The sequence below is a fragment of the Apteryx mantelli genome, chromosome 4, assembly GCF_036417845.1.
Source record: "Apteryx mantelli isolate bAptMan1 chromosome 4, bAptMan1.hap1, whole genome shotgun sequence".
NCBI lineage: Eukaryota > Metazoa > Chordata > Aves > Apterygiformes > Apterygidae > Apteryx > Apteryx mantelli.
The window spans coordinates 930,750-954,680 of NC_089981.1; the positions used below are offsets into that span (position 1 = coordinate 930,750).

Below are 23,931 nucleotides of genomic sequence, written 5' to 3' on the forward strand. Positions count from 1 at the left end.
CCCCACCGAAATCCGGCGTCGGCTCTGCGGGCAGCATGATCCTGCACGGAAATAGTTCACCGACACCCATAGTCAAGGGACCTGCTGCTGGAATTGGGATTTCTCCCCCCACTGAAGGCAGCTTGCTGCCTAATCCGACTATCCTGAAACCCCTGGTGTCCTCCCCGGCTCGGTGCGACCCCAGCCCTGGAGGGTCCCAGAGCCAGGCTGCTCCAGCCAGTCTCACCCAGGGAGGCAGCTGGAGTGTCACCGGACAGGGATGGGGATGGCGATGGGGATGGGGATGGGGATGGCGATGGAGATGGCAATTGTGATGGCGATGGGGACGGGGATGGTGATGGGAATGGGGTGGGGATGGAGAGGGGGATAGAGATGAGGATGGAAATGGGATGGGAAATGGGGGACAGGGATAAAGATGGGGATGGAGATGGGGATAGGATGGAGACGGGAATGGGAATGGAGGTGGGGATGGGATGAAGATGGGGATGGGGATGGAGATGGGGATGGGGCTAGGGATGGGGATGGAGATTGGGATGGGATGGGAATGGAGACGGGGATGGGGACGGGGACAGGGCCAAGTCCTCTGGGTTTCTTCTCTCCTCATCGCTCTTTCTCTTTCTTATTCTGCAGGATCCGGCAAGGAAGCTGACGGGTTCAGACTTCAAACGAGCAAAATGTGACGCAAAAAAACCACAGAGGGAGGAAAAACAGCCTGTTCCTCCCAGTGCCCCCCCCCCCCACCGCCCTTCCCCGGGCCGGGTAGCAGAGGCGTCAGCACCCCGAGCGCCTCCCGCTCAGCCGCCAGCGCCGGGGCGGAGGAGGCAGCCGGCGGTCCCGATGGCAGCCCGGCATCCCGCGCTGGGGCTGCTGCTCGCCGTGGGGACATGGGGTGAGTACCCTGCGCGGGGACATCCTTTCGGGGGCCGGTGGGTCGTGCCAGGGTCCCGCGGGCGCAGGCAGCGCTCGGGCTCAACGCCGCGGCGAGGAAGGTCCAGCTCTGGCACCGCGGGCTGCGCTAGATCCAAGCCCAAGTGCTTTTTTTTTTTTCCAGGGAAACAGGCTGGGGTCGGGGACACCGTGCACCCACCCCCCCAAGCAAGAGTGGTTTGGGATGGCTTTTGGAAGAAGGGCTAGGGCAGGGAGAAAGGGGCTTTGAACCCAAAAAAACCAGGATGAAAGCGTGGGGCTGCTGCAGCCCGGGAGCGAAGCAAGTGCGAACCCGGGGGGGGGGGGGGGGGCCATGCCGCAGCCGGGGCCACGTGGGTGCCGGCCCCCCAAAACCCCAGGGGGCCTCCCGGTCCCCAGGACGGGCACCACCGCCGCCGCCCCCAGCGCTACGTTACCACCTGGATGCTCGGGGGCGTTCAGCTCTCCGGCTGCAGGCATGGCTCCGCGGGAGCTCGTGCGTTAACGTCTCCTTCCCGAGCGAGCGTCGGGCCCGGCAGCGCAGCGCGCCCGGCGAAGGGTATCTGCGGGCGCTCGCTCCTGCCCGGCGTGCACCGGAGGCCGGGTCCTCGTGGCGCTCGGTGCCGCAGCGATGCCAGCCGACAGGTCCACCATGCAGTTGGCCTGGCAGGAAGCAGTACGGCCAAGCCACATGAGGTCGTTCATATATATATATTTTTTTAATTAAAGCCGTGAGGAGGAGGAGGAGGTGAGAGCAGATTCCCCAAGAAAGCCAGAAAAATGCTCTTTTATGACTGAGGAAAATGGCGCTGGGAGGGAAGAGGGCGGATGCATGATGCAGAAACCCCAGTATGTTAAACCAAGCTAGAGACCAGGGGTCCGGGCTGACGGCAGCAGCAAAGATGCCGATTTTCCCCCTCCCGTGAGCTATGTGGCACCCAAGCACCACGCAGAGCGCCAAGGAGATTCCGCGGGAATCGGTAAACCTTGGGCAGAAATAGCCCGTGACAGCCTGGAGACACCGGTGCCCCCAACCCCTGGAGACACGGCGGGGCTCCGCGCGCCGGCTCTGGCCGCGGCCGCCGAGCACGGCGGCTCCCAGGGCAGGTTTTGGGCCGTGGGGAGCCTGTGCGGGTGCGCTGGGGTTTCTGGACCACCCTCCTCAGCGTGTGTCGCTCACCGAGAGCTTGGCGCTGGGGCTCTGCGGTCCATCATCTCAGCAAGGATCCAGCCAGCGAGCAGGCTCTCGGAGGGCTTTAAGGCTATGATGTGCTTAATACGAGCAGGACCCCAAATCCCTTTGGGCAAGTGCTACCGGGGAGGGGGGGGGGTGTCACGCCGTCAAAAGGCTCAGGGCACACTGCATGGTCCGGGGGGTTTCTTCGCATCCGTGTCTCCCTTTGCACGGGATGCTTCCCGCGACGGAGGTGCCATCAGCCCGCGCGGCCCCGTCGCGGCCGGGGGGGGGGGGGGCAGGAACGCAACTCACGTCTCTCTCCTTTGCAGCCCTCTCCAGCTGCGGAGAAGCCGCTCCGAGCCCCAAAGGTAAGTGTCGACATTGGGCCACCCCCCCCCCCACACCGGGTGCCCAGAGCCCACGTGTGGGTCCCGTGGACGTGGGCTCGCCAGCACGGCCTGTGCTCACGCCCGCACCTCTCCGTGCATTTTCCTTCCCTGCCCCATTTCACGAGCAGCCCTTGCTGCCATTTCAGAGCACGCCGGTGCCCAGGAGCCGGGCGCATCTCCTTGCAGCGGGATGACAGGCAGCCCAGGGCTTCCCAAAGGCCGGTCCTGCCGGCTGCAGCGGTGCCGCCCGGTTCCCGCGTGCCGGCGGGCACCCGGGCACCGCCGCACGGTGGGAAACACGCCGATAGATAGCAGCTCGCGGGGAGAGGAGGAAAGCCCCTAACAACGAACGCCTGTGCTTTCCCCGCAGAGCTGGCCTTGCGGCTCGCTGGCGCGGGCTGCCGATGCTCCGGGGCGCTGGAGGTGAAGCTGCAGGGCCAGTGGAGAAGAGTGACCCAGGACACGGTGCGCACGGCCACCGCCGCCGCCGTCTGCAAGCATCTGGGCTGCGGGCCCCCCGCTCCTGAGGACCTCCAGGTCACCTTCTCCCGCGGGAAGGAGGCGTGCATGAGGCTGCTGGGGTGCAGGGAGACAGCTCCGCTGGCGGAGTGCAGCTGGATACCGACCAACTGCACGGACCGCGCCACGCTGACCTGCAGCGGTGAGCCCGGCTGCCTGCCCCCCCCTCCCGGCCGCCCCCGCGACCCCCGTGGCCCGCCTGGCCCCACCTGGTGCTCCCCTTGTCATTTCAGAGCCGGCCAAAACCACCAGCGAGCCCACGCCGGCGCCCGAGACCACCACGCCGGAGCCTGCCGGTAAGAGCCCGTCCCCGCCTGCCTGCGCCGCCGGCTGCTCCGGCCACGGCACGGCGAAACGGCGTCCGCCAGCCGCGGCGTGGCGACGGGCGCCGCTGCAAAACGGGGAGCAAACGAGCCGACGCGACCCCGCGAGACACGGGCGTCTCAGTGGGATCCCTGGGTCTCATTAACGCCGTTTGCAGCGTTAACGGCGCAATTAAGCCTCGCCCGTTTTAGCGCATGCAGCAGGATCGGGAGGCGGCCGCTGTGTCGGCACTGTCCCCTCGATGGGCATACGGGGCGGCGAGCGGCGGGTTGTCCCCTCTGCCCAGCGCGCCGAAGGGCAGGTCCGGACCGCGCGGGTGCTGGCAAGCGGGACGATCGCCAGCTCCGCGATGGCACGAGGGGCCAGCGGCTCGCCGGCCCGGCGGCCGCGGCAAGCGGGGTGGCCGGGGTGCCGCACATCCGGCAGTGGACGCGGACGGCGAGATGCCCCGGGGACGCGGCGCGTGCCGCAAGGAGAGTTGCGCTCGCAGGTGGAGAGGTCGCCTCTCCGATCAAGCGGGCGCATCGTAAGCGACGTCCCGGCCGGCTACGAGCCGCTCTCTCTCTCTCTCTCTCTGTGTGTGTCCCCTCGCCAGGGGCTGCCCGGCTGAGGCTGGTGGACGGGAACTTCAGCTGCTCGGGCTTCGTGGAGCTGTACCGGCAGGGGCTGTGGGGCGCCGTCGCGGCCGACGCCGGCGCCTGGCCCGAGCTGGCCCCCCGAATCTGCGAGGCGCTGCGCTGCGGCGGCCTCATCAGCGACCGCAGCACGGTGCCGGAGGCGGGGAGCCACTTACCGGTGCGGTGGGAGATGGAGAGGTCCTGCAAGAGGCGCTCGGTCCTGGACTGCTTCAACCGAACGAGCGACCGTCGGGGGAAAGCGCCTGCCTTCGTCGTCTGCTCCGGTGAGGCAGCCGCTCCTCCGCGCCGGGGGGGTTGCACGTCCTCCCTCGGACCGGCTTGCTTGTCCCACGCGCGAGGAGAGGGCAGCAGTGCCCACGGCCGCCCCGCCGCGCTCGGGCACCCACCCGCTCCCACGCTTTTTCTTCCTCGTGCGAAGACAAAACAGGAAATCTCCGTATCACGTGCCCCGACGCCGCTCCATTCCTCTCTCCCGCAGGCTCCCAGCCCCGGGCCACGCGGAGGCTGGCGGGGGGCCTCACGCCCTGCGAGGGGCACATCGAGGTGTTCCACGGGGACCGGTGGCAGGCGCTGTGCGACGAGCCCGGGCAGCGGGCCGAGCGGGCCGAGCAGATGTGCCAGGAGCTGCGGTGCGGGAAGCTCTCCTCCAGCTCCGCGCTCAAGGAGCCGCCGGCGATGGGCATCGCCTGCGCCGCCCGCAACCTCCACCTCTGCCCCGCCGGCCGCGGAGGGCTCCGGACCTGCTCCCGCACCGGCGTCGTGTGTAAGCAACAGCGCGGCCGCGCCGGGTTGGCAGAGCCGGGATTTGCCCCTGCGGATGTCTGGGGGCAGGTGGAGGAGGTGACTCCGGGGCTGCAGGTAGCGGGTGGCACGAGGGGGCACGGCACAGCAACATCCTTGCCCGGACAGCCTCCGTTCCCCTCCGCGGTCCCAGCAGGGGCGACCGGGCTGCCGCGGCTCCCAGCACCGGTCTTTGCCGGGAGACGGCGATCCCAGCTCATGACGCCCATCCACCCTCTCCCCAGGCCAGGACTCCAAGCCGCCTGCTGCTGGCCTGGGAGCCGGCACCATCGTGAGCATCTTCCTGGCCCTGGTTCTCTTCGGCATCCTCCTGCTCCTCTGCGGGCCCCCCGCCTACAAGAGGCTGATGAAGAAAAGTAGGTGACGAGCTCTGAGCCGGAACTGCCGGTCCCGCGGCACCTCTGCCTTGCATCTGCCCTGACGCCCGCAGAGATGCACGTGCTTTTCCCCGGCCAGCCTCTCGCGGCGGACCTCCGCAGCCGGGGCTGGGCGCTTCCCGCGGGACCAGCCCTGCCCCGGCGTTCGGTGGCACAAATCCCTTTTTCCCATCGTCTCCCTGCACCCGACCTGTGCGGCGCTGACGCAAAAAGCCTCTCGGATCGGGCAGCGCTGTGCATTTTGCACGCTGCGGGGAGGATTAAACGTGGCGCAGACACAAAAGAGCAGGTGGACCATGTTCCGCGAGCCGTGCCTGGCATCCAAAGGGTCTCGCCACGTGGCAGAGGGATTACCGGGCACAGCAGATTATCTGGCATGGCATACGGGGCCCGCGGGCAGCAGCCGCGTGGGGGAAAGCAGCCAAAGGGAGATGCAGCCCGCTTCTGGCAGAGGGATCAGGCAGCTCCCCGGGGAGATCAGACAGGTCCTGTCTCACCACCCTCCCCTCCTTCCCCTTCCAGTCTCAAAGAAGAAGCAGCGTCAGTGGATCGGCCCCACGGGATTCAATCAAAACGGTGAGGAGCACCTGCGGGTGGGCAAGGGGCAAGGAGGGGAGGCGGGTGGCGGCGGTCCCTCCCTGCACCGCTCCCGATTCCCCGTGCCCATCAGCATCCTCCGAAAGCCGGCCCCCGCTCCCAGCCGCGGGACCCGGGTTTCGGGCTCGCTCAGAGGTCGCTCTCGCCAAGCTGCCGCCGGACCACAACACAGGCGGCGGGGCTGCGGTGCGAACGGCCTCCGCACGGATCCGCCGCTCCGGCTTCCTGCCGCCCGCTGCCGCTCTGACTCACCGGCGCCCCGGTGACTCAGCGGGGAGGGCTGAGCCCCGTGCGCGCCCCATCCCGCTCTTACTCAGCCCCTCCGCGCCGCCGGCTCGCCCGGAGGCCTCCGTGCCTGGGTGCGAGCAGAGACCGTGGCCGCGGGCCAGAGGACGGGAGGACTCTCAACCTTCTGCTGAAGCGGTTGGCACCGCGAGCCGCCTCCTTGGTCCTTAACGCTCGCTCCTTCCCGCCGTCCGTTCCAGTGTCGTTCCACCGCACCAGCACCGTCAACCTGAGGCCGCGGGCCGAGGGGCTGAGAGCACAGGGGGAGGACAACGACTACGCGCAGCCTCCCAAGAAGAACCCCTACCTGTCAGCTTATCCAGGTAAGGCGCAGCGAGGAGGACACAAGGGAACGGCTTCTCCGCGTGCCCTTCCCGCACGCGTCGGCGGGGAACGATCAGACTGGTGGCGCTGGAGGGAAAGCCACGTCATAGCGAGATGCAGCCGCCGCTGTTGTCGACGCCAGGCGACAGGCTGCTCCGGGGCTGGAAGTCTGCTCCCCAGCCCTTCCACCTCTCCTTGCGGACCCCAGGGAGATATGGAGCACGCCACAGTTTATTCCCTTCACAGCTCTGGAAGGCGCATCCCGATCTTCCAACCCTCCAGACAATTCCTCCGATAGCGACTACGACTTGCACTCTGCCAGGAGAGTGTGACTTCCCTGCGAGAGGTAAGACCCCCTCAGGTGCCCTTTTCTTCCTGGGCTGAGCCATCTTCTCCTCTCCTGTTATCTCCTCGCCCAAAGCTATCACAGGACATTCGTGTGCACGACAGCTAAATCGAGCACCTGCTGGATTAGCCTGCCTGCGGCTTCTTAGACTCTGGCAAACATCAGTCTTGTTTTCTACATCGCTCATTTGCTTGCCCTGCAGACAGAGGTGGGATTCAGCGTACGGGGGGAAAAAAAATGAACAAAACTGACAAAAGAGAAGACAAACACCTGAGAATTCTGCACTGATCATCTTGGAAGAAAGCCTTTCTGTGTCCCGTCCCGTCCCCCGGAGATGTAACGGCTCTCGTCCCACTTGCAGGGAGGGAGACTGGGGAATACCTTTGCCAGCTGGAGATCTCCCCAGCCTGATTTCCAGCTGTGGAGCGTTCTCAGAGCCCCCGCTAAAGTCAGAGCCAAACCTGCCGGCGCACCTCGCGGCTGAACCTCAAACCCGAGCGCTTCACTCTGGGCTGCCCAAATTCGAGGCGCTGAAGATCAGTATCTGCTTGCGACAAGCACTGATCACAAATCTCTCAGCTCTGGCCTAGTCTAGCTTGGCTTTGGCGCTCTGCTATCACCCTGGTATCTGAGCACCTTTCCGAGAAAGCTTCATCTCACTCACCCTCTTGTTTCTAGGCCTCCCACCTGGGAGAGTACAAGGTGGGATTTTTTTAAGCTATTCATATGAGTCTTAAAGGCACACGGGTAGCAGCAGGCCCTGCGTCTGCACAGAGAGAACAGAGCCACAACGTTCACAGCAGTTTGGAAGGGGGTTGCCTGCTTCTCCGTCCCTCTAAACTAGGATAACCGCACTCCTCACCCCAGCGGGGCCAGACTGAAAGCGAAATCTGCTGCTGTCTACAAAGCTCTCAGATACCATGGGGATGAACGTCATGAAAAAGACTGCCATATCCTTGACTTTCGAGTTACTTAGCAAGCTGTGAAGATGCAAGCTTGGCTGCGTTTGCCACTCGCTAGAAGCCTAGACGTTTGAAGGAGAGTGGCTAGCTTGGGATCCTGCCTGTGCACGTGTGAGTGGGGCTTGAGCGAACGCATACGGGAGAGCGTGAGGTTTGTGCAGACGCATAAAACAAAGCACAGACACAGGAAGAGCATGGGAAGGATAAAAATACTGAAAACAAACCTGATATATTTAATAAGCAATAACTGTCGTAATAAAATCGGTTTTCTAGTAATTACGTCTTGTTCTCTTCCTTCCCACACTACAAATGCTGTTCCTTAAGAGCACCAACTTCCCAACTAGCAAGGGAAAATGGAGAACAGAAATGACAGCACAGGGGATGCATGAGAAACAGTGCTAGAGGAGGGAAGAGACCAGCTGATGGAGAAAAGCCCTGACCAAGCAGGCCCCTTCGGAAAGACGAAAACAAGAGAGCAAGCAAGATGGCTCAGAAAGAAGATGGTCCTGCAAGAGGGTGAAAGATTTTATTGACAACATCAAGAGAAAGTTGGTGTAAGGACACCAAAAGGGCATTAAAAAAAAAAATCAATAGAAAATATCAACTGGATGCCACGTCATTTCCCAAAACAATCACTGCCATGACCCTGCACGCAATTTATCAAGTTTTATTATTGTAATTAACCACAGATATGGAATTGTTTCCATCAAATCCCAAAGGCATTCATCTTCATCTAGTCCATTAGTAATCTTTCCTTATAAATAACTTAGGGGGATACAAGCAGAATTCGGAGAATAAAGTGCTGAGCAAAGCTAATCCCATTTCCATTAAAAACTTGTCATTCACTCTGCTATCTAGTGTTTCCTGAGGAGCGAAGGGAGACGTGAGGAACGTTGGAGCCCTTAACATCCAGAATAACCCCCCTTTCCCCCAGGGCACCAGAGGAGAGAGGCAGAGAAAGCGGCAGGCCGTTGAGGCCCTGTGTTTCACAGAACTCTACCGGAGGTCAGCTGTGAAGAGCCAGATGGCAGGTACCGATCCGATCCTCACTCTTCCCCAGCTTCCCATGACCCGAGACACATGCCTCCTTACCCCCAAAGCAACACCAGCTCCCAAGACATCACGTCGGTGCAGTTTACTTCACAAACCCACATAATACCCAGGTGTTGAGCTCCAGGGAGTTAACAGAGCCTTGGTGCCTCGGTGAGATAGTGCACAACCAGCACAGGCAGGGAACAGCTCCTGCGCTGGACAAGAGGGAGTGGTAAAGAGGCTCACTGGCAAGCTGGGAATACCTGAACTCAGCGGAGTCGGGAGCCACCTCTGCTTCGGACTAGACTGGTACTCATGGGGCAGACGGAGGCAGCGATGAGGAAAGTCTGACCTCCCAGTCGGCTGGGAATGGCTCGAGTAGAGCTGGTCTGGAAGTTATTTTGCACCAGCATAAAAAAGCCAGACATATCTCAAGGCCTGGCCCATCCCAACAGGCTAGCTAGCTGCTTCTCCCTGCCAAGACAAATTACAAATCGATTGCCAGTCTGGTTGGCTGTTTCTCATTTCCAGGAAGGCCCCAGGGAAGCAATGAGCATTTAGTATTAGAAATACCGTCAGAAGATTCCCACTGCATCTTTTGAACACCTGTGAAAAGGCTTAGAATTATTATACTGCATATGTTAGAGAGAGAGAGAAAACCACACGCATACAAAGAAGAGTCTCTCGCTCACCCATGCGCACACACACAGAGGAGTCAGGTTCTCAGCTGATGCGATCAGTGCACGTCATTCCCATGTATCTCAGTTGAGAATCTAGATGACTGCTTGTATTTTATCTCAGAGCCTAGACTACCTGATCTGTAAGTGGCCACTTCAGCCGACAAGCAGTCATCACGACCATCCTAAAAAGATGCAGCCCAGGGAGACAGCATCAGCCTCACCGACCCCTGGTGCCTCTGCTGTCTGCCTCACGTCAGAGCCATGCCTCTTTTCCTATATAATGCTAACACATGGACGGGCCTAAGAGCAATGCTCTCAATTCCTTCTTCTTCCTCCGTCCACGAAGAGGAGGGAGCAGCCCAGGAGTCCTGATTTAGTAGCCAGGCCAAGCAGGGCGCTGCGGGTTTGGAAGTGGGGGGTACGCAAAGGGAGGGGATGGACCAGAGGGATAGGCAGGCTGCAGGGGGATCGGGAAACTAGGCAGGGGGGACTGGGTTGGGTACGGGCACTGAGGCCTCCCTGCCCCAGGAGGGAAGTACGGAGGGTACCCCGGTCTCGGGGGGGGAGTAGAGGGGGGCTGTGAGCCAGGAAAGGATGGGGCAGGAGGCGGGCCTCGGGACGGAGACCAAGAGTAGCCTGCTGCCGAAGATGAGCCTCCGGTCGGAGGCCTGGGATACCCCGGTGTCAGGTCACCAGCCTGTGCCGGCGGGTATCCAGGACCTGGAGGAGGTTTATAGGGAAAGGTGGGCTGGGTGCTGGGCTGAGAGGAAGCAACGTGTCCCACAGTGACGGGGGCTCCAGAGAAAGGAGCAGGAGGGAGAGCTCCGTGGGCTGTGGGGCCGACTGGCATGCCTGGAGCTGGACTGTAGGGCAAAGGGAAGGAAGGTGCCCCAGACGGGAAGGACTGTGGCTTCTGCTGCTCTGCAGGCCCAGGTACGTGAGGAGGTAGATGCTGCTGAGAGTCTCTGCTGGGCTCCTGCGACACTTCTGACTTCTTCAGTATCTCCTGAAGCTTTTCAACTCTAACCCGGCGCAAGTGGGACAACTTCCTCATAACGGAAAACTGCTCGAGAAATGTCTCCAGGGGTACCTCACCCTCCAGGAACTTCTCAGCCATATTCTGGAACATAAAACAGCTTTGGCATGAGTACCGTTTCCCTCCACCTTCTCCCCCCAAACCTAGTTTAGGATTTACGTCTCTGTCAGAGACATGTAGAGAACCGTTGTGCCACACAAGAGCAAAGAAAGGGCAAACCATTTTTTTTCAGCAACAATGTCAAACTACAAAGAGATAATCCTTGATTTAAGGGATTAGGCTTGGGAGCGCAACTGCAAGTCTTCAAAGACTAATCACTTGAATTACTGATCAATTTAAATCTTAAGCTCACCTCAGACTCTTCTTCGATTTTCTGACTTTCCACCTGCAGAAGATCCAGCAAGGTCTGAGGATGCAACGCTGCTGAAAATTTCTCTGGGGGAAAGAGAAGTAGGAGCAGAGCAAAAAGTGAAACACAAAACAAGGCAGAATCATTAGTACATAGCCCTGTCATACAGCGCCTGCACTAGTCATCTGTTCCACAGCTCTGCTCTGCAATGTGAGACACACAACGGATAAAGCAGTAGGAGCTATTTTCTTCTCTGTCACATCTCTGTTCCCCTCCTCACTCTCACAGGAGGAGCCTTCCTGCCTTGGAAAATGTTGATGTGAGGAGAAAATCTGAAGAGAAAAGAACCTTAACCACAGCTGCACTGGAAGGGCTTTATGCTGAGACAGCATCCTTAATCTGTCCGGTGGAGTTTGACCAGGAAATGGGAGAAAATAGATTTTAGATACAATAGGGTCCTTTCTGCCACCGCCCTGCTTGTCTAAAGAGCTTCTCAGTCTGCTCAGTATGGCCAGCGCGGGGAGAGGCAAGAAGGAAGGACGTTGCACCAACTACAGTCCACACGGCTTCACAGGAAAGAGCGCAAGATTTGGAAATGCTCACCCAGTTTTGCCTTTTGCTCTTTACAGCGCTCAGCTAGCTTCTGCAGCTCCTCATATTTGTTGGAGAGGTCAGTACGCCCGGTTTCCAGTGGCGACTGGAACGTCAGGTTCTGCTCGGCCAAGCTCCGATTAGCGGCAAGAGCCATCTCCCTTTCCAGCTGCAGCTCCTGAACCTGAGAAAGGAGATCCGAGAGCCAGTGAGGGACCACACATCCTAACCAAGAACAGCCGTCCCTTGCCCTTGCAGCAGAGTTAACCCATACCTCCCTAGACTCCAAAGCCAGGTGCTCAATCTCCTCCGCATTGTCTTGCAGTTCCTGGAGCTCCTCCACTGTCCGGTTCTTCAGCGTATCCATCCTCCCAGAGAAACTGCAAACCCCTTAGATGGGGAAAGGAAGTCAAATAAAGACTAGGCTTTCTAAAGTCAACTCTAAATAGATACTAATTCTATTACGGATTAAAACAGCTTTGCTAAACTACTTGAAACAACTATGCTAAGGCAGTTCCATGCTATAAAGAAGCAGCGAGACTGAGGGCAGAGTGAGAAGAAAAACACAACATATCTAATCACTTCTTTGGCAACTGATTTTTTCCTTTTCACAGAGTATTTGCAAAGATTACTTGTGTGTGCCAGACATTTTTGTCAAGGAAACACCTACTCACATCCACTTTATACTAGGACTACGTCATCCTGATTCTCAAATTCCAGCTGGCTGGCTTTTTTTGCACTGTCCCATTCAATATTAGTGTTCTGCTAAGCAAATCTCTTAGATCTGTTTATATCCATCCATGCTTAGGATCCACAAACACTGATGTGATCACCTTTGTCACATGTGTCTTTCTGCATCTCTAACTCCCCAGTTCCTCAATTCCTGTCTCATTTTATGCATTTTCCTTTTAGCTACATGGTGCCATCGCTTCCCTTGCTTGTTGGTACTACCCTTACGAATAATGCTATTATTTAATACTTTCTACACAGTGAATTTGATTCAATACTTGCAATTTTGAAAACCAGTGGAATAATACTAAAATCAATGAAATAACAGATTGGCTGCACTACTGTCCATGATTTATTCCCAGTACCTTGTGACTGCCTCATAATATTCAGCAAATATTACACATTCATGTCATGGGCTCTAGGAAAGGTGTGGGGTGTGATACAGCTGCATACAACAAAAAACAGGAGTGAAACAAAGGAGCAGTGCACTCCTGCCCAGAGGGAAAGAGACATACCAAATAGACAGCTGATGGGGACTTCTCTGTTGTCCTAACTGCTGCTGGCTCTTCTACCTTCCATCCAAGTGAAACATCTCAAAGATATCGTTCTGTAGGTGTCACATCAGTCTCTGCAAGTAACGCGGAGTGACAAGCTCACGTTCGGGATTACAAAATCTCTTCGCTCAGAACCCAGCCAAACCCATTTAAGGAATAACCACGTAAAACCAGGCAGGGGAATTTGCTCCCACACCACGTGCATACATACATACATACGTACGCAATGTCACCGTTCTGCCATCAGAAACGAGCTTATATGGGGGGAGGGGGGTCCCATTAATAAGGCTGACGGGGCGTTAAGGCAGAAAAGGCAGGAAGAGCGGCAAGGGGAAGCCGGTTCTCCGCCGCCGCGCAGGCCGAGGGCGGGCGGGCGGGCAGGTTCTGCGGGGCGCAAGGCAAGGCCGGGGCAGAGCCGCCGCCGCTGCTACGGCTCCAGCGCGGCGCCGCACGAGGCAGGGCCGCTCGCCGATCCCGCACGCAGCGGGAGCCGGCGCTGCGCGCCGAGACGCGGCACAAGCGGGGAGGCGCCTCCGCGAGAGGCCGCGTTCCCCGGCTCCCCCTGAACCCGCGCTCGGAGAGAGGCGCAGCACCGGCGCCCTCGGCTCGGCGACGCGGGGGGCATCGCCGGGGCATCGCATCGCCGCTCAGGGCCGCCGCCGATGCCGGCGCGGTCCCCGACGAGGGGAAGAAACGCCCCCCGCCGCGGCCGTTGGGGGCGGCGCGGCGCGCGAACCCCGCCTCCTCTCGCGAGACTCGGAGCGGCGAAAGCCGGTGTGGGGGGGGCGCGAAACGGTAACGGAACCAGCACCCTCCTCCCCGCCCTCCTTCCCCACCGGGACTCACCTCCGAGAGCCGGGCACCCCTCCCTTCGCCACACGCTTCCGCGTTCCGGTCCGGGAGCGGAAGTGGGTGGCACCACCGTGCCCGGGCGGAGGGGGGGGGGCGGGAGGTAGTGGCGCTCACCCTCCCCGCCCCCCCTCCCTCCCCCGCTTAGGAGGACCAGGATGGTGCATCCCGCCCGCCGGCGGGGAGCGCGCCGCGCGCCGCCGCCATTTTGTGCGGGCTGGGAGCGCGGCTGATGGCGGCGGCGGCGGCGTCGTGTCCTGCCGCCGCTTTCGCGCTCCCCTCGGCTGGCTGCGGGCCAGGGGAGGCCCCCCTCATGGCTCAGGGAGTGGCTTCGGGAGCGCTTGGTGTCCCCGTCCGGGCTGCGCCCCGCCGGGCCCCCTGCTCCAGGCCCCGGCTTGAGGCAGGGCCTCGTCCCGTCCCCGTTCCCCCAGCTGCTCTCCTTAAAATTGCCTGACTCTGCGCTCAGGACCTCCCTTTCGCCCCTGTCATGACTGCTGTGCATGACAGCCGATTCATAAAAACGGGCTGCTTCGAAATGTAAGCAGTGCATCACAGTTAACACCGCTGAGAATGCCTGAGCGCAGCCAGTGCTAGTGCCTGACTCCACAGCGAGCTGGAGCACTGCACGCAACGGTTTTGTCGGCTCCATGTGTCAGCCCAGAAACGCGGCTGTGGTAAAGCGCGGGGTTCTTTTGCTCGTGTCTAACAGCACATGCACGTGCTGACCTGGATGTGAGGGGGCGTCGGATTTTGGACTGGTAGCAGCAGCGCTGTGACTCTCCTGTGCATCGATTCACAGAAGTCTCCACATCAGCTCCACTCTGTGTATCAGCTGTTGTTACTGACTTTTTTTTTTTTTAACCTGTCTTAAGCTCATTAGGAAAGGAGAAAGACTGCAGAGACAAAGATCAATCTTTGCAACAGAGTTAAAAGCAGGGCTTTTAACATATCTTAGGTTGTGTACAGCGCAGCCAACTGGTTCGGATTCAGGAGTAGCAGGTTTAAGCTGCTGCGGGGTTTATGGTTAGAACTGAAGCAGTGCAGACCAATCCTGTCTTGTCACCATCTCACCAAAGCCTCTCAGCCAGGATCTTCCGTGTAGCCAGCCTCCTTTGCAGTTTGTATTCTAGAAAGGAGGTCTAAGAGCAAGGCGATCCACTCTGAAGCTACATTATCCTCTGCAGGTCCTCTTGCTCTGAATAGCTGCTGGTGTCCCAAGCATTCAAATGCTTGTCATTTCAAGTAACCTGGAATTCTCTCGCTATATTCCTGATAAGTCCAGCCCTATGAGAAGTGAAAATTAAAATAAAACTTCCTTCCCAGGTAAAGGGATGGAGCCAAGATGAGCATGGAGAGGTAACAGGGAGTAAAGGTAGAGCAGAACCGGAGATAGGGGATAAAGGTTGATGGAAGTGCAACAAAAAGAGAGGACAGAGCAGCAGAGGTGTGATAACGAATATAGACTGTTTAGCTATGGCCTGAAATATCAGTGTGGATGCAGTACCTACAGACCCCTGCAATGTGTCAAAAAATTGTATAACAACAACAACAACTTTATTTCAGGTGACGTAGCTGGAACCAAGAAATAAAATTAAATCTCTTGAATACCTGTGTTAGGTCTTCCTTGCATGAAATACAGGAAAATTCTTTGGCAGTGTGAAACAAAGCTGTGATCCGGAGTCCGGATCCTCTATTGTCCTCCGGTTTTCTGCTTGCTCATACTTCCATATTCTTGTGTAAGCAAGCAGTGCTAACAGCAGTCTTAGGATGGGGATGACCTCCATGTTGCAAGGTGAGGCAGGCTCAGGAGCACTGAGGAATGTGAAGGAGACTGCAAAGTGTTGGTCAAGGTCATACAAAAGTACTGGGATCCCGGCACACGTCTCCTAGGAAAGGCACCTCTCTTCTCTACAGGAAACAAGCACCATGTGAGAACCCTTGACTGTTGTATAGTATGAGTCATATGAACGCAGACTGGTACCATATGGTCTAATCAAAGACTGATTTGTTTGTAGCACTGCTGATAACCAGGTCAGAATAATGTTACTGCAAGGAATGGACTTGACTTTCCAAAGAGAGATGGATATTTTCAAGGCTTATTTGAGAAGCAGACTCTATGAACATGGAAAGACTGAAGCACGTTTCATTAAGAATTTACATCAAAGGATTGAGCAGAAGGATATACAAAGTTGTGTTCAAATTTGTTCTTCACAGTGAAGGAAGAAGCATCTAGAATGGAAAAGTATCCCATGCAAATGATCAAGTGTTACTCCAGCAATCAAAAATTTGAAAAATTGGTATTTTCTGGTTCACATGGAAGGGTACATCCATTTATCTGTTTATTAGCACCATTAATTTGTAAAAGAGACCTATAGTTTTGACTGATGATTATGATACATCACACAGTTACTTTATCAGAATTATGACATGAAAGACCCCGAGGCAGAAAGGCCAATATCCAGTAAGCATCTTGAGCCAGAGTGACTGAAACAGCCAAGTGGCAAGAATGGCAATTATTCTTGCTGCAAGCAAGAGTGGGCGTGAGAATACAAACTGAAGGAGGCTAAAATCCCCTGTAAGGAACAGAGGCACCTAAACTCAAAACCGAGACTACTGATTGCCTGTCTTGAGATACGCTGAGAACATTGAAAAGAAGCAAAGTGTAACCAATTGCCAGGAACAAGCACCTGCAAACACAAGGTTTACATGGGCAGCTGGGCAAGGCCAGGGCAAAAAACAGATGGAATGAGAACAAGGATGCAGTGCGAAGATCTCTGAGGTTCAGCAACTGTTCTCAGCTTTGGGGTATATTTAATAGCTGAGCTTTTAAATTACATTAAGTACCAAATTAGAGGGTTTAAATCAGCTGTGCTCTTCTGACTCAACAGAGCCCTTGTAGCCCAGGACAAAGCATGTGAGAGATTGGAGTAAAACATTTTCAGGAAGGAGTATCCAGCCACAGATCAGTCAGGTCAGGTTTAAGTCTTGCTACCCTTAGAAAATGAAACTCGAATCAAAAAAGTGTTTTGGGATAAAATGGAAACAGTACAAAAAGACCCTCTCGCGTAAAGGAGTCCAACTTGGCAATCCTGATCCTTATTCAGATTTCCCAGTTTGTTTATTGACTAGCCAAATTCATTTGCAGTATTGGTTGACTATCCCTTCTGAGCCCAGTAGTTAAATGAAATTTGTGGCATTTCTCAGTAGAAGAAAAAAATTCTGAAAGCGGTGGATTTTTAAAATGTGATTCTGTATATTATTTCCAGCCCCAAGTTCGCTCTCTCACCTAACTACTGTTACTACTACTGACCTAACTACTAGCCTACTGCTGAAGATAGAAACAAAGCCCTCTTTCCTGGTGGCCCTTTTTGGCATGACTGCAGTTAATTTGGCTTGCACTGTAGACCACTGCACAAACGTAGATTCTAAATTACGGTATAAAAGGAGAGCTGCAAATAACGTATAAAATGCATTCCCAGAGATGCATCTCTGTGTTGCACACCTACACTGAGGCAGCGGAGAGTGCTCTGATTAAGGACTGAGAGGCACTATGGTGTTGCTTGGAGAACACACAGTAATGCAGTGGGCTAATCCGCGCTGCTTCCAGATGGTCAGGAATATCTCTGTGGGATAGGATGCCTTAGGAGTGTCAAACCAAACTTCCCACCTCTCAGTCTGCCTTTTATGAAAGAGACAGGAAAGACATGGAACAGGGATTAGAAAATAAATTTCCTTCATTAATCTGTAATTACTAAGATATCTGTAAATACTAAGATACAGTGTTGGTATATCTCAGTAAGATAATTTTTCAGACTCAGCCCTTCAAGCCTACGCACATAAAATTCTGGGAACGGATATATTTTCCTAAACAATAGAGCAAAGATAGTTCTGCCCAGCACCAGATCCATTTGATAAGGTTGTTCCTGATCTTAGTCATCACAGTCCCTAGCCACACAGAAAGCCTGAAAATTCCTATGCAGTCTTGTTTATCCCACAGGGTTGGGAACATGAAGTTAAATGCAACGTAAATGTTGTTGTCTAATCACTTACAGTTCCCATTTAGGTTTCTAGGCACACGGCCATCAGGCTTTATTGTATAACTTAGGAGATCGTCTCCTAAGCCTTGTGGCAATTGTATTCCTGACAGAACTGCACAGGAATCCATACACTAGGACATCAATCTGGGATTTACTCCAGGCATTTACTTACTGCCACTCAGGGTTTGCTCTTCTTCATCCCTGGGATCTAAGTCATGTTACTTCCTGTTTGTCCAGAAGAGCAGGACATCTTCTACCCCACTTTCCCAGCAGTAGTGGCCCCATAAAATGTGCAGGTTCCTTAGTTGTATCTTTCCCAACTGGAACATAACAGTTGCCTGAAGAACCATCAAGAGCATTTACATCTCACTCAACTATGATTAATTTTTGAAAAAGCCTGCTCTGCTCCCAGATCTTCAGGTATCCATCCTGATATGGGATTAGATGAATGTCTGTAACACTGAGATGAAAAGTAGCATATTTCCCTTCCAGTTTCCATAAGGAAGCCAGTTTCCCCACCATATGTCTGGATTGAAACTTGGGACAAAGATAAAGAAAGCTCCAGATCCTGTTCTCCAAACCCAGTGAAATATCTTCTGTCCTAGTGTTTGATCTGAATAATTACATGCTTCTGAATTAGGGACTATCATTTTGGGTTTGTCTAGCGTCTAGAGTGTGAGCCGATGCTGAGTGTTCTTTGGTACTACGCAAGTATAATGATAACCAGTGACTGTGAACTCTATTTCCTCTCCTTCTTCTCCACTGTTAATTAAAATCACTAGAAACACTTTGTTTTAAGCAAGTTCTGTCCCCTAACACTCTCTCCTTCCCACTGGAAGGGATCTGGTTGTAAAGGTGTTAGTCCTTGCAAAAGCGGGAAAGAACAAATTTTTCCAAATACTTCCTTTGTACTTCCATTGTACTTTCCTGCATTTCTTATCAAGGTTGCTACATAGATACAGAAACTTTACATATGAGCAAACAGCAGCACCAAGGCATTGCTCTGTAGGCAGCGTTCCTTTCCTTCCCTTTCTCGGGCGTAAGGACACACACCTCATCTGCCTTTTTTGTCCTGTCAGCTAGACAAGAAACACCACATGCTATGGCTAGTGGGAGCAGCACAGATGCTGTGCAGCCTGCAAGCTGCTTTTAAACGGAATGAATCAAGTTCAAGTTGTCCCCAAATTATTGTCAGTAGAAACATTAATAAAATGTTCCCTCCACTGCCAATGTTAGGTGACAGTAGATGAACTGGACCCTGTCTGTCAAGGGTGCCTTCTGAAGTTGCTAGGTGCTTTTTTTGGTGTTGCATATGAGCCATTTAAACCTGATTAGCCCGGCCTCATTCTGAGCCCAGGAAAGGTTTCTATACGCAGGAAGTCAAATCAAGCATTATTCAACAGACATTAAAACAACAGACATTAAAACCTTATATTGTTCTGGACTGAAAGCTGAACGCAAGCAAAAATCTTTGGGAATTTTGTTGAACATTAACCATAACCTAGCCACAATTGCATCAGTAATCGGCTAACCTGAACCAGAAGTGTCCTAATTCATCCATTCAGTTAGTCCTAATCCTCTTTTGGAGAACGTGCAGAGATTGTGCGTGTTGTTTGGTGCCCTCTGCTGCCGAGCGGAGCTAAAACAGACAGTCACCAACCTTCACCACCCAGCCTGAGCTATTCAGCCCTCCCAGCCACCTGCACTCAAGCGTACCCCCGTGCCGAGCAGGTGCCCTAGCCGCTTGCTGTAGGCAGTGTCTGTTCCCCTGCCCTCTCCTCAGCAGCGTTCTTTGCAAAGGTGGGATGCAGCTGAGCTTTGTATTTTGTGCTCTTCACAGCTCAGTTTTGAGCTATCTCGGAGTTCTCATGTGAGGAACAGAGAAGGTTGCACACTTCTGAAATACTCCAGAAGATTCCCCACTCCCTTTGGTAGGAAAGGACAGATTTTTCCAGAATGCAGCATGTCTCATTCCCTCCATTTCTCTAACAAGGTTGGAAGCATCCAGGTCAGCAACCAGACCATTGGCCTGAGTGAGAGTGAGGCTGGTTCCTTTTTCTACTGTGTGCTTTTTGATGGTATCCCGGGCCTAGCCTTCCCCAGCATCGCTGTGTCTACAGCCATCCCTGTCTTTGACAACATGATGAATCATGGTTTGATATCTCAGGCCCTCTTCTCATTTTACCTCAGTTCATAAATTGAGGCTGGAAGATCCCCTTCGCCTATAGCAAGATACATACCTGTATACCATGTCTCTCAGCAGTTGTTCCCAGAGATGTCTCCATCAGAATTCCCAAACTCCAGGCAAGCCTTGGGTGAAAAATGGGAGGTGTTTAAGCCTAGTCACAAACCACACATTTTTGGGAACATCATAACCAGTGGCATAAGAACCACACTTGGAAAATTTGCATGGGGAGAATCAGGTTTATAGAGTTTAAGTGTCATGGAAAACGTAAACTGATTTCAACTTACAGCAGCACTGAGTCCCACCATTCTGTTCTGTTTCTTGAAATAGATGACAACAGTCTTAGGACCACTGTGAAAAAACATACTTCTCAGCTACTCCAGAGTTCCCCACTTGCAGTCTTGTTGCAATGTTTTATGCAATTGCTATCAACTCTTTAACCAACCACTCAACATCTCTCTGCTGTCCTCTCTCTCTTCTTTAGTGAGAACAAGATGAGTTTTGTGACTTTCGGAGGCATTGACGATTCCTGCTTCTCTGGAAGACTCAACCGGATACCTCTGTCTGCTGAAACTTACTGGCAAATCTCTATGGACAGGTAAGTTCTGCTCTTCCCTGTACAACTTGAAGCTTTTGGCGCAAAGAGGCAGAAGCAAGATATCTGGAGCAAACAAAGAAAATGCACAGTATAGAGACAGGAGAGGAGCCATGCAAACACCTTGCACAAAACGTAGGCAGAAGGCTCACCAGCTGAGATATTGGGTCAGCAGTTTGCAACTTTTCCGCAAGAGGAGCTTGCTGTGATGTGCTCACCTCCACAGAGCAACACACTTCTACAAATATCTGCACCAGCTGGAAGTTAACACCACATACTGATACATTTACAGCAGATTTGAGGAGCAATAGATACATCTTTGGCAGCCAGGCGAAATTTCCCCATCTGACGTCAGTAAGACATTCGTTGGGATTTAGGTAGTGAGATCAAATGAGACCAAAGTGTTCTGGGACTTCATTTTCTAGCATCACCATGAACGGCCAGGTCATCGCTTGCCCAAGGGGCTGCCAAACTGTGACTGACACTGCTACCTCTCTGCTGGCTGGGCCCCTCCATTCCACCACTGTCATCCATCACAGCATTGGTGCCAGTGAGGACTCCAATGGCGAGGTGAGAGTAGGAAGGAGGGGTGGATAGGGGCTGAGTTGTGCACTGCGCAGATCTGACTGGGACCAGAGCAGATTTCCCAAGTCACTGATTCTGTGAGTACATAACCACGGACTGCAGCTGTCCTGAGTACAGGTCAACAGGATAATTCCCCAGTTCCCCTCATGTTTCAAGTCTCCAATCACCCCTAGGTGTCTGAGCCAAAAAAAGCTACTTTCAGATCTGAAGCTGTCACATTCAGTTCCTGAAAACATCTCACTGTGTAAAAGTTATTGGCCACCCCATGTAACACATGCAGCTTGCCTTCATTCACGTGATACTCCCTGGAAAGATTGTCTGAGGTGGGCCTAATTTTTCCCCCTACTTATTCCATTTTCCCTTTCAGTATGTGGTCAGCTGCGGTGCTGAGAACTGCTTGCCTGACATTGTCTTTGTCATCAGTGGTATCAAGTTCCCTGTGCCTGCCAAGGCTTACATCCATCAGGTGAGTGCCTGCCCAGAAAGCGACCTTGGGGGCTGTTTTGGAGGACTAGCACCAGAGGCCACCGCACTGTTTGCGCTGCTTACTTCCCTCTCCCATCTCATGGCACAAAGCTGGAAGGACATAAACGATAGACAGTCAAACTGTTTTTGCCTCCAAACTCAGGGGACCTAAGGATCTCCCCAGAGGACTCCAAAAGCAATAACCAAGATTGAGGAGAGCCTAAGTGGAAAGGACTGGGGAAGGAGAGGCAGCCACTGAGGTGTCTGCCTCAGGCTGTCACCAGGACAGGGAAATTCAGTGGAACAGGGAAAGCCAGCTGCCTTACCAGGTTAGGTTAAGCCATCTCATTGCAATGTACATGTACTGGGGAATAAAAGCCAAAAGTAAGTTCTTCAGAGAAAAAGAACCCTTAAGTCTGGAGAGGACAGCACTAGCCTTTAGCATGAGCCACTAGCACCTTGCAGCTGAGGAAAGGCAAAGAGTAAGCTCATATATTTCTGCAGCCAAACAGCAAAATCCTTCCCATAGGAATTAGCCCACAAGATTGGAGGGCTATGCCAATTAAGTACTCCAACTTCTTTGTCTAGCTGATATACAGTACCCTGAGCAGGTGGCTGGATGACTTGCTATTAAAACTTCTCTGTAGTCAGCACGTGTGTTTCAAGGTATCTCATCTAAGCCCTGGTCCATCTTCGTGCTTCTTAAAGATGGGTATTAAAGATTTTAAAGCACATTAAAAGTAATCTTGCAGTACTTCCAGAACTCAGTAGCTCAGATAAATCACTAGAATTTAAGTTCAATATTCACACTAAGAATTTGCAGACACACCAAGGCTATTGCAAGAGTGGTTTTGAAGGCACCATCATCCCTGCCCGGTATGGAGAACTCTGGAACCTCAGCGAAGTCTTCCTCCACCAATACTACAGTGTTTATGACAGAGCCAACAACCAAGTGGGCCTGGCCCCTGTGGCATGCACACAGTGATGGCCCAGCAGGATTGGCATGGTGTGCCATCCCTGCTTCTCTGGAGCCCCTGTTACACTTCAATCTGATATAGTCACCCCATGGGGACTCGGGCTCATTCCTGACCGTGTTCACACAATCTCAGACTTGGAACAAAGGTTCCTTTATTATTTCCAAAACTAACAGTACAACCAGACCCTCTCTTCTTCCCCTGAGTGACTGCCACACAAGCTGTTCTTACTGCAGCTCCTCGACTGGAAGCCACACTTCTTACTAAACCTGTCCCTGCTGTCTGGCACCCTTGTGCTAGGGAAGGTTGCTCCCATAGCAAATCCCAGCTTGCTTGGATATTTCTTGCCGGGCCATGTTGCTTCTCCTCTGTATGCATCAAAGAAAGAACTAGCGAGTTATTCTGTAGGTTTCATCTGGGAGAAAGCATCTTCATACTGCTATTTGACAGTCATTTTGCACCCTGAAGGTGATTCTTTTTAGTCTTCTCACATTTCTCCTGTTCTTAGCTTTCTTAATGCTGCTTGACACTTGTTCTGAGATTTTTCTCACATTGAATTTGACAGCTCCTTCATTCTTTGTGCAATGATATGTCAAAAATCAATGACTTTCTGCACACAGGAATTCTTTCATTGGCTCGTGGTGCTGGTATCTATTGATAAAGAATGAGCTCATTCCAAAACTTCCCTTATTTTGACAAGTGATTTCTTCCTGTAAAAAAAGGCACATTCTGATTCTCAGTGATTATGACTTTGCGTGTGTAACTGTTTCAGCAACAATTTTATGCAGTATGAATAAAAGAAAGCTTTCAAAATTTCTTCAAGTCTTTATTTCACGCTACAGTAAAGGGCAAGGCTGAATTTGGGATAAAATTTGAGTGTTCAGAAGAGGTTATTTCATCTAGAGGCCCATACATCAGCTTATAAACACAGGACATAACTTTATGGTACAGCAAAAAAAAAACTGCAAAGGGAATAGGCTTTCAGCTGTTGTTACAACAGACTTTTAGTGACCAGCACCTGTGCAATGCAGAGCTCTCAGCCTGTGAAAAGTTGTTTAGGGAAGAGGCTCTGACACCTGCAATAAGGAAAGTTCTCTGACACCCAGCAAACATTGCTACTTACAGGCCAGGAAAAAACATGTGTGCAATCCAAAACGTTAAGTTTATTTGTTGCTGTATACCCTGTGGAGCTTTAGTTGTCAGAAACAATTCTGGTCACTGTGAAGGGGGCTGAATTACCGAATGTATTCATTTCACTAAAACACAAATCTAGAACTTGAGGCTTTCTCAGTTTGTTGAAAGTGATCACCCAACACTTACTGTTTGCCCAGAAACAAGGCTGTCATATAAGAAAGTACTGGTTTAGTCTCCTGAATTCTATTCTCAGGTGAATGCTTTCCTGAGCAATTTTATTTCTGAATGTGCTGATTGTTTTTCCAAAAAAAAAAAACAAACCCAAAACCCCCAAAACTTTGAAGAGCTATTTACTTAAAGTAACTTAAAACTGAATTCCAGTTTGCAGGAACTGAAAAAGGTAACTTTTAATGTCCATGAGAAAACAAGGGCAGTGAAAAAATAAATTTTGTATCCCTTCATGCAAAATGCAGAATGCAAAGATTGCAAAA

General features: G+C 53.4%; 3 protein-coding genes across 5 annotated transcripts; 2 read left to right on the top strand and 1 right to left on the bottom strand.

The window, feature by feature from the left end:
• Positions 1 to 837: 837 nt before the first annotated feature.
• Positions 838 to 6,742, top strand: CD5 (CD5 molecule). The gene is made up of 10 exons (XM_067295238.1): positions 838 to 889; positions 2,413 to 2,451; positions 2,843 to 3,133; positions 3,225 to 3,287; positions 3,911 to 4,216; positions 4,432 to 4,716; positions 4,979 to 5,110; positions 5,654 to 5,707; positions 6,214 to 6,336; positions 6,584 to 6,742. Exons 1-10 carry the CDS (start codon positions 838 to 840, stop codon positions 6,667 to 6,669), a joined length of 1,431 nt encoding a protein of 476 aa, XP_067151339.1. The 3' UTR covers positions 6,670 to 6,742.
• Positions 6,743 to 8,298: 1,556 nt separating this feature from the next.
• On the bottom strand, positions 8,299 to 13,545 carry VPS37C (VPS37C subunit of ESCRT-I). Of its 3 annotated transcripts, none has more exons than XM_067295760.1 (6): positions 13,463 to 13,545; positions 12,578 to 12,690; positions 11,608 to 11,713; positions 11,346 to 11,517; positions 10,746 to 10,828; positions 8,299 to 10,477 (listed from the first exon to the last, which is right to left on the bottom strand). In XM_067295760.1, the coding sequence occupies exons 3-6, from the start codon at positions 11,698 to 11,700 to the stop codon at positions 9,731 to 9,733; spliced, it is 1,095 nt and encodes a 364-aa protein (XP_067151861.1). In that variant the 5' UTR covers positions 11,701 to 11,713; positions 12,578 to 12,690; positions 13,463 to 13,545; the 3' UTR covers positions 8,299 to 9,730. The 3 variants fall into 3 exon arrangements, with proteins under 3 accessions (XP_067151861.1, XP_067151860.1, XP_013810905.2); XM_067295759.1 differs by having other exon boundaries at positions 11,608 to 11,723; XM_013955451.2 differs by lacking the exon at positions 13,463 to 13,545 and having other exon boundaries at positions 11,608 to 11,723; positions 12,578 to 12,964.
• Positions 13,546 to 20,662: 7,117 nt separating this feature from the next.
• Positions 20,663 to 22,317, top strand: LOC106494944 (pepsin A-like). The gene is made up of 3 exons (XM_013955294.2): positions 20,663 to 20,852; positions 21,235 to 21,333; positions 22,156 to 22,317. Exons 1-3 carry the CDS (start codon positions 20,673 to 20,675, stop codon positions 22,315 to 22,317), a joined length of 441 nt encoding a protein of 146 aa, XP_013810748.2. The 5' UTR covers positions 20,663 to 20,672.
• Positions 22,318 to 23,931: the final 1,614 nt, after the last annotated feature.

Excerpts from the sequence above, each read along its gene's own strand:
- CD5 (XM_067295238.1), top strand. The coding sequence starts at position 838 with ATGGCAGCCCGGCATCCCGCGCTGGGGCTGCTGCTCGCCGTGGGGACA. Across the intron at positions 3,134-3,224 it reads CGCCACGCTGACCTGCAGCG|AGCCGGCCAAAACCACCAGC; the intron begins GTGAGCCCGGCT and ends TTGTCATTTCAG. Across the intron at positions 4,717-4,978 it reads CTCCCGCACCGGCGTCGTGT|GCCAGGACTCCAAGCCGCCT; the intron begins GTAAGCAACAGC and ends CCCTCTCCCCAG.
- VPS37C (XM_067295760.1), bottom strand. The coding sequence starts at position 11,700 with ATGGATACGCTGAAGAACCGGACAGTGGAGGAGCTCCAGGAACTGCAA. Across the intron at positions 11,518-11,607 it reads TGGCTTTGGAGTCTAGGGAG|GTTCAGGAGCTGCAGCTGGA; the intron begins GTATGGGTTAAC and ends CTCCTTTCTCAG. Across the intron at positions 10,478-10,745 it reads AAATCGAAGAAGAGTCTGAG|AATATGGCTGAGAAGTTCCT; the intron begins GTGAGCTTAAGA and ends TTTATGTTCCAG.
- LOC106494944 (XM_013955294.2), top strand. The coding sequence starts at position 20,673 with ATGAGACCAAAGTGTTCTGGGACTTCATTTTCTAGCATCACCATGAAC. Across the intron at positions 20,853-21,234 it reads GTGAGGACTCCAATGGCGAG|TATGTGGTCAGCTGCGGTGC; the intron begins GTGAGAGTAGGA and ends TTTCCCTTTCAG. Across the intron at positions 21,334-22,155 it reads CCAAGGCTTACATCCATCAG|ACACACCAAGGCTATTGCAA; the intron begins GTGAGTGCCTGC and ends AAGAATTTGCAG.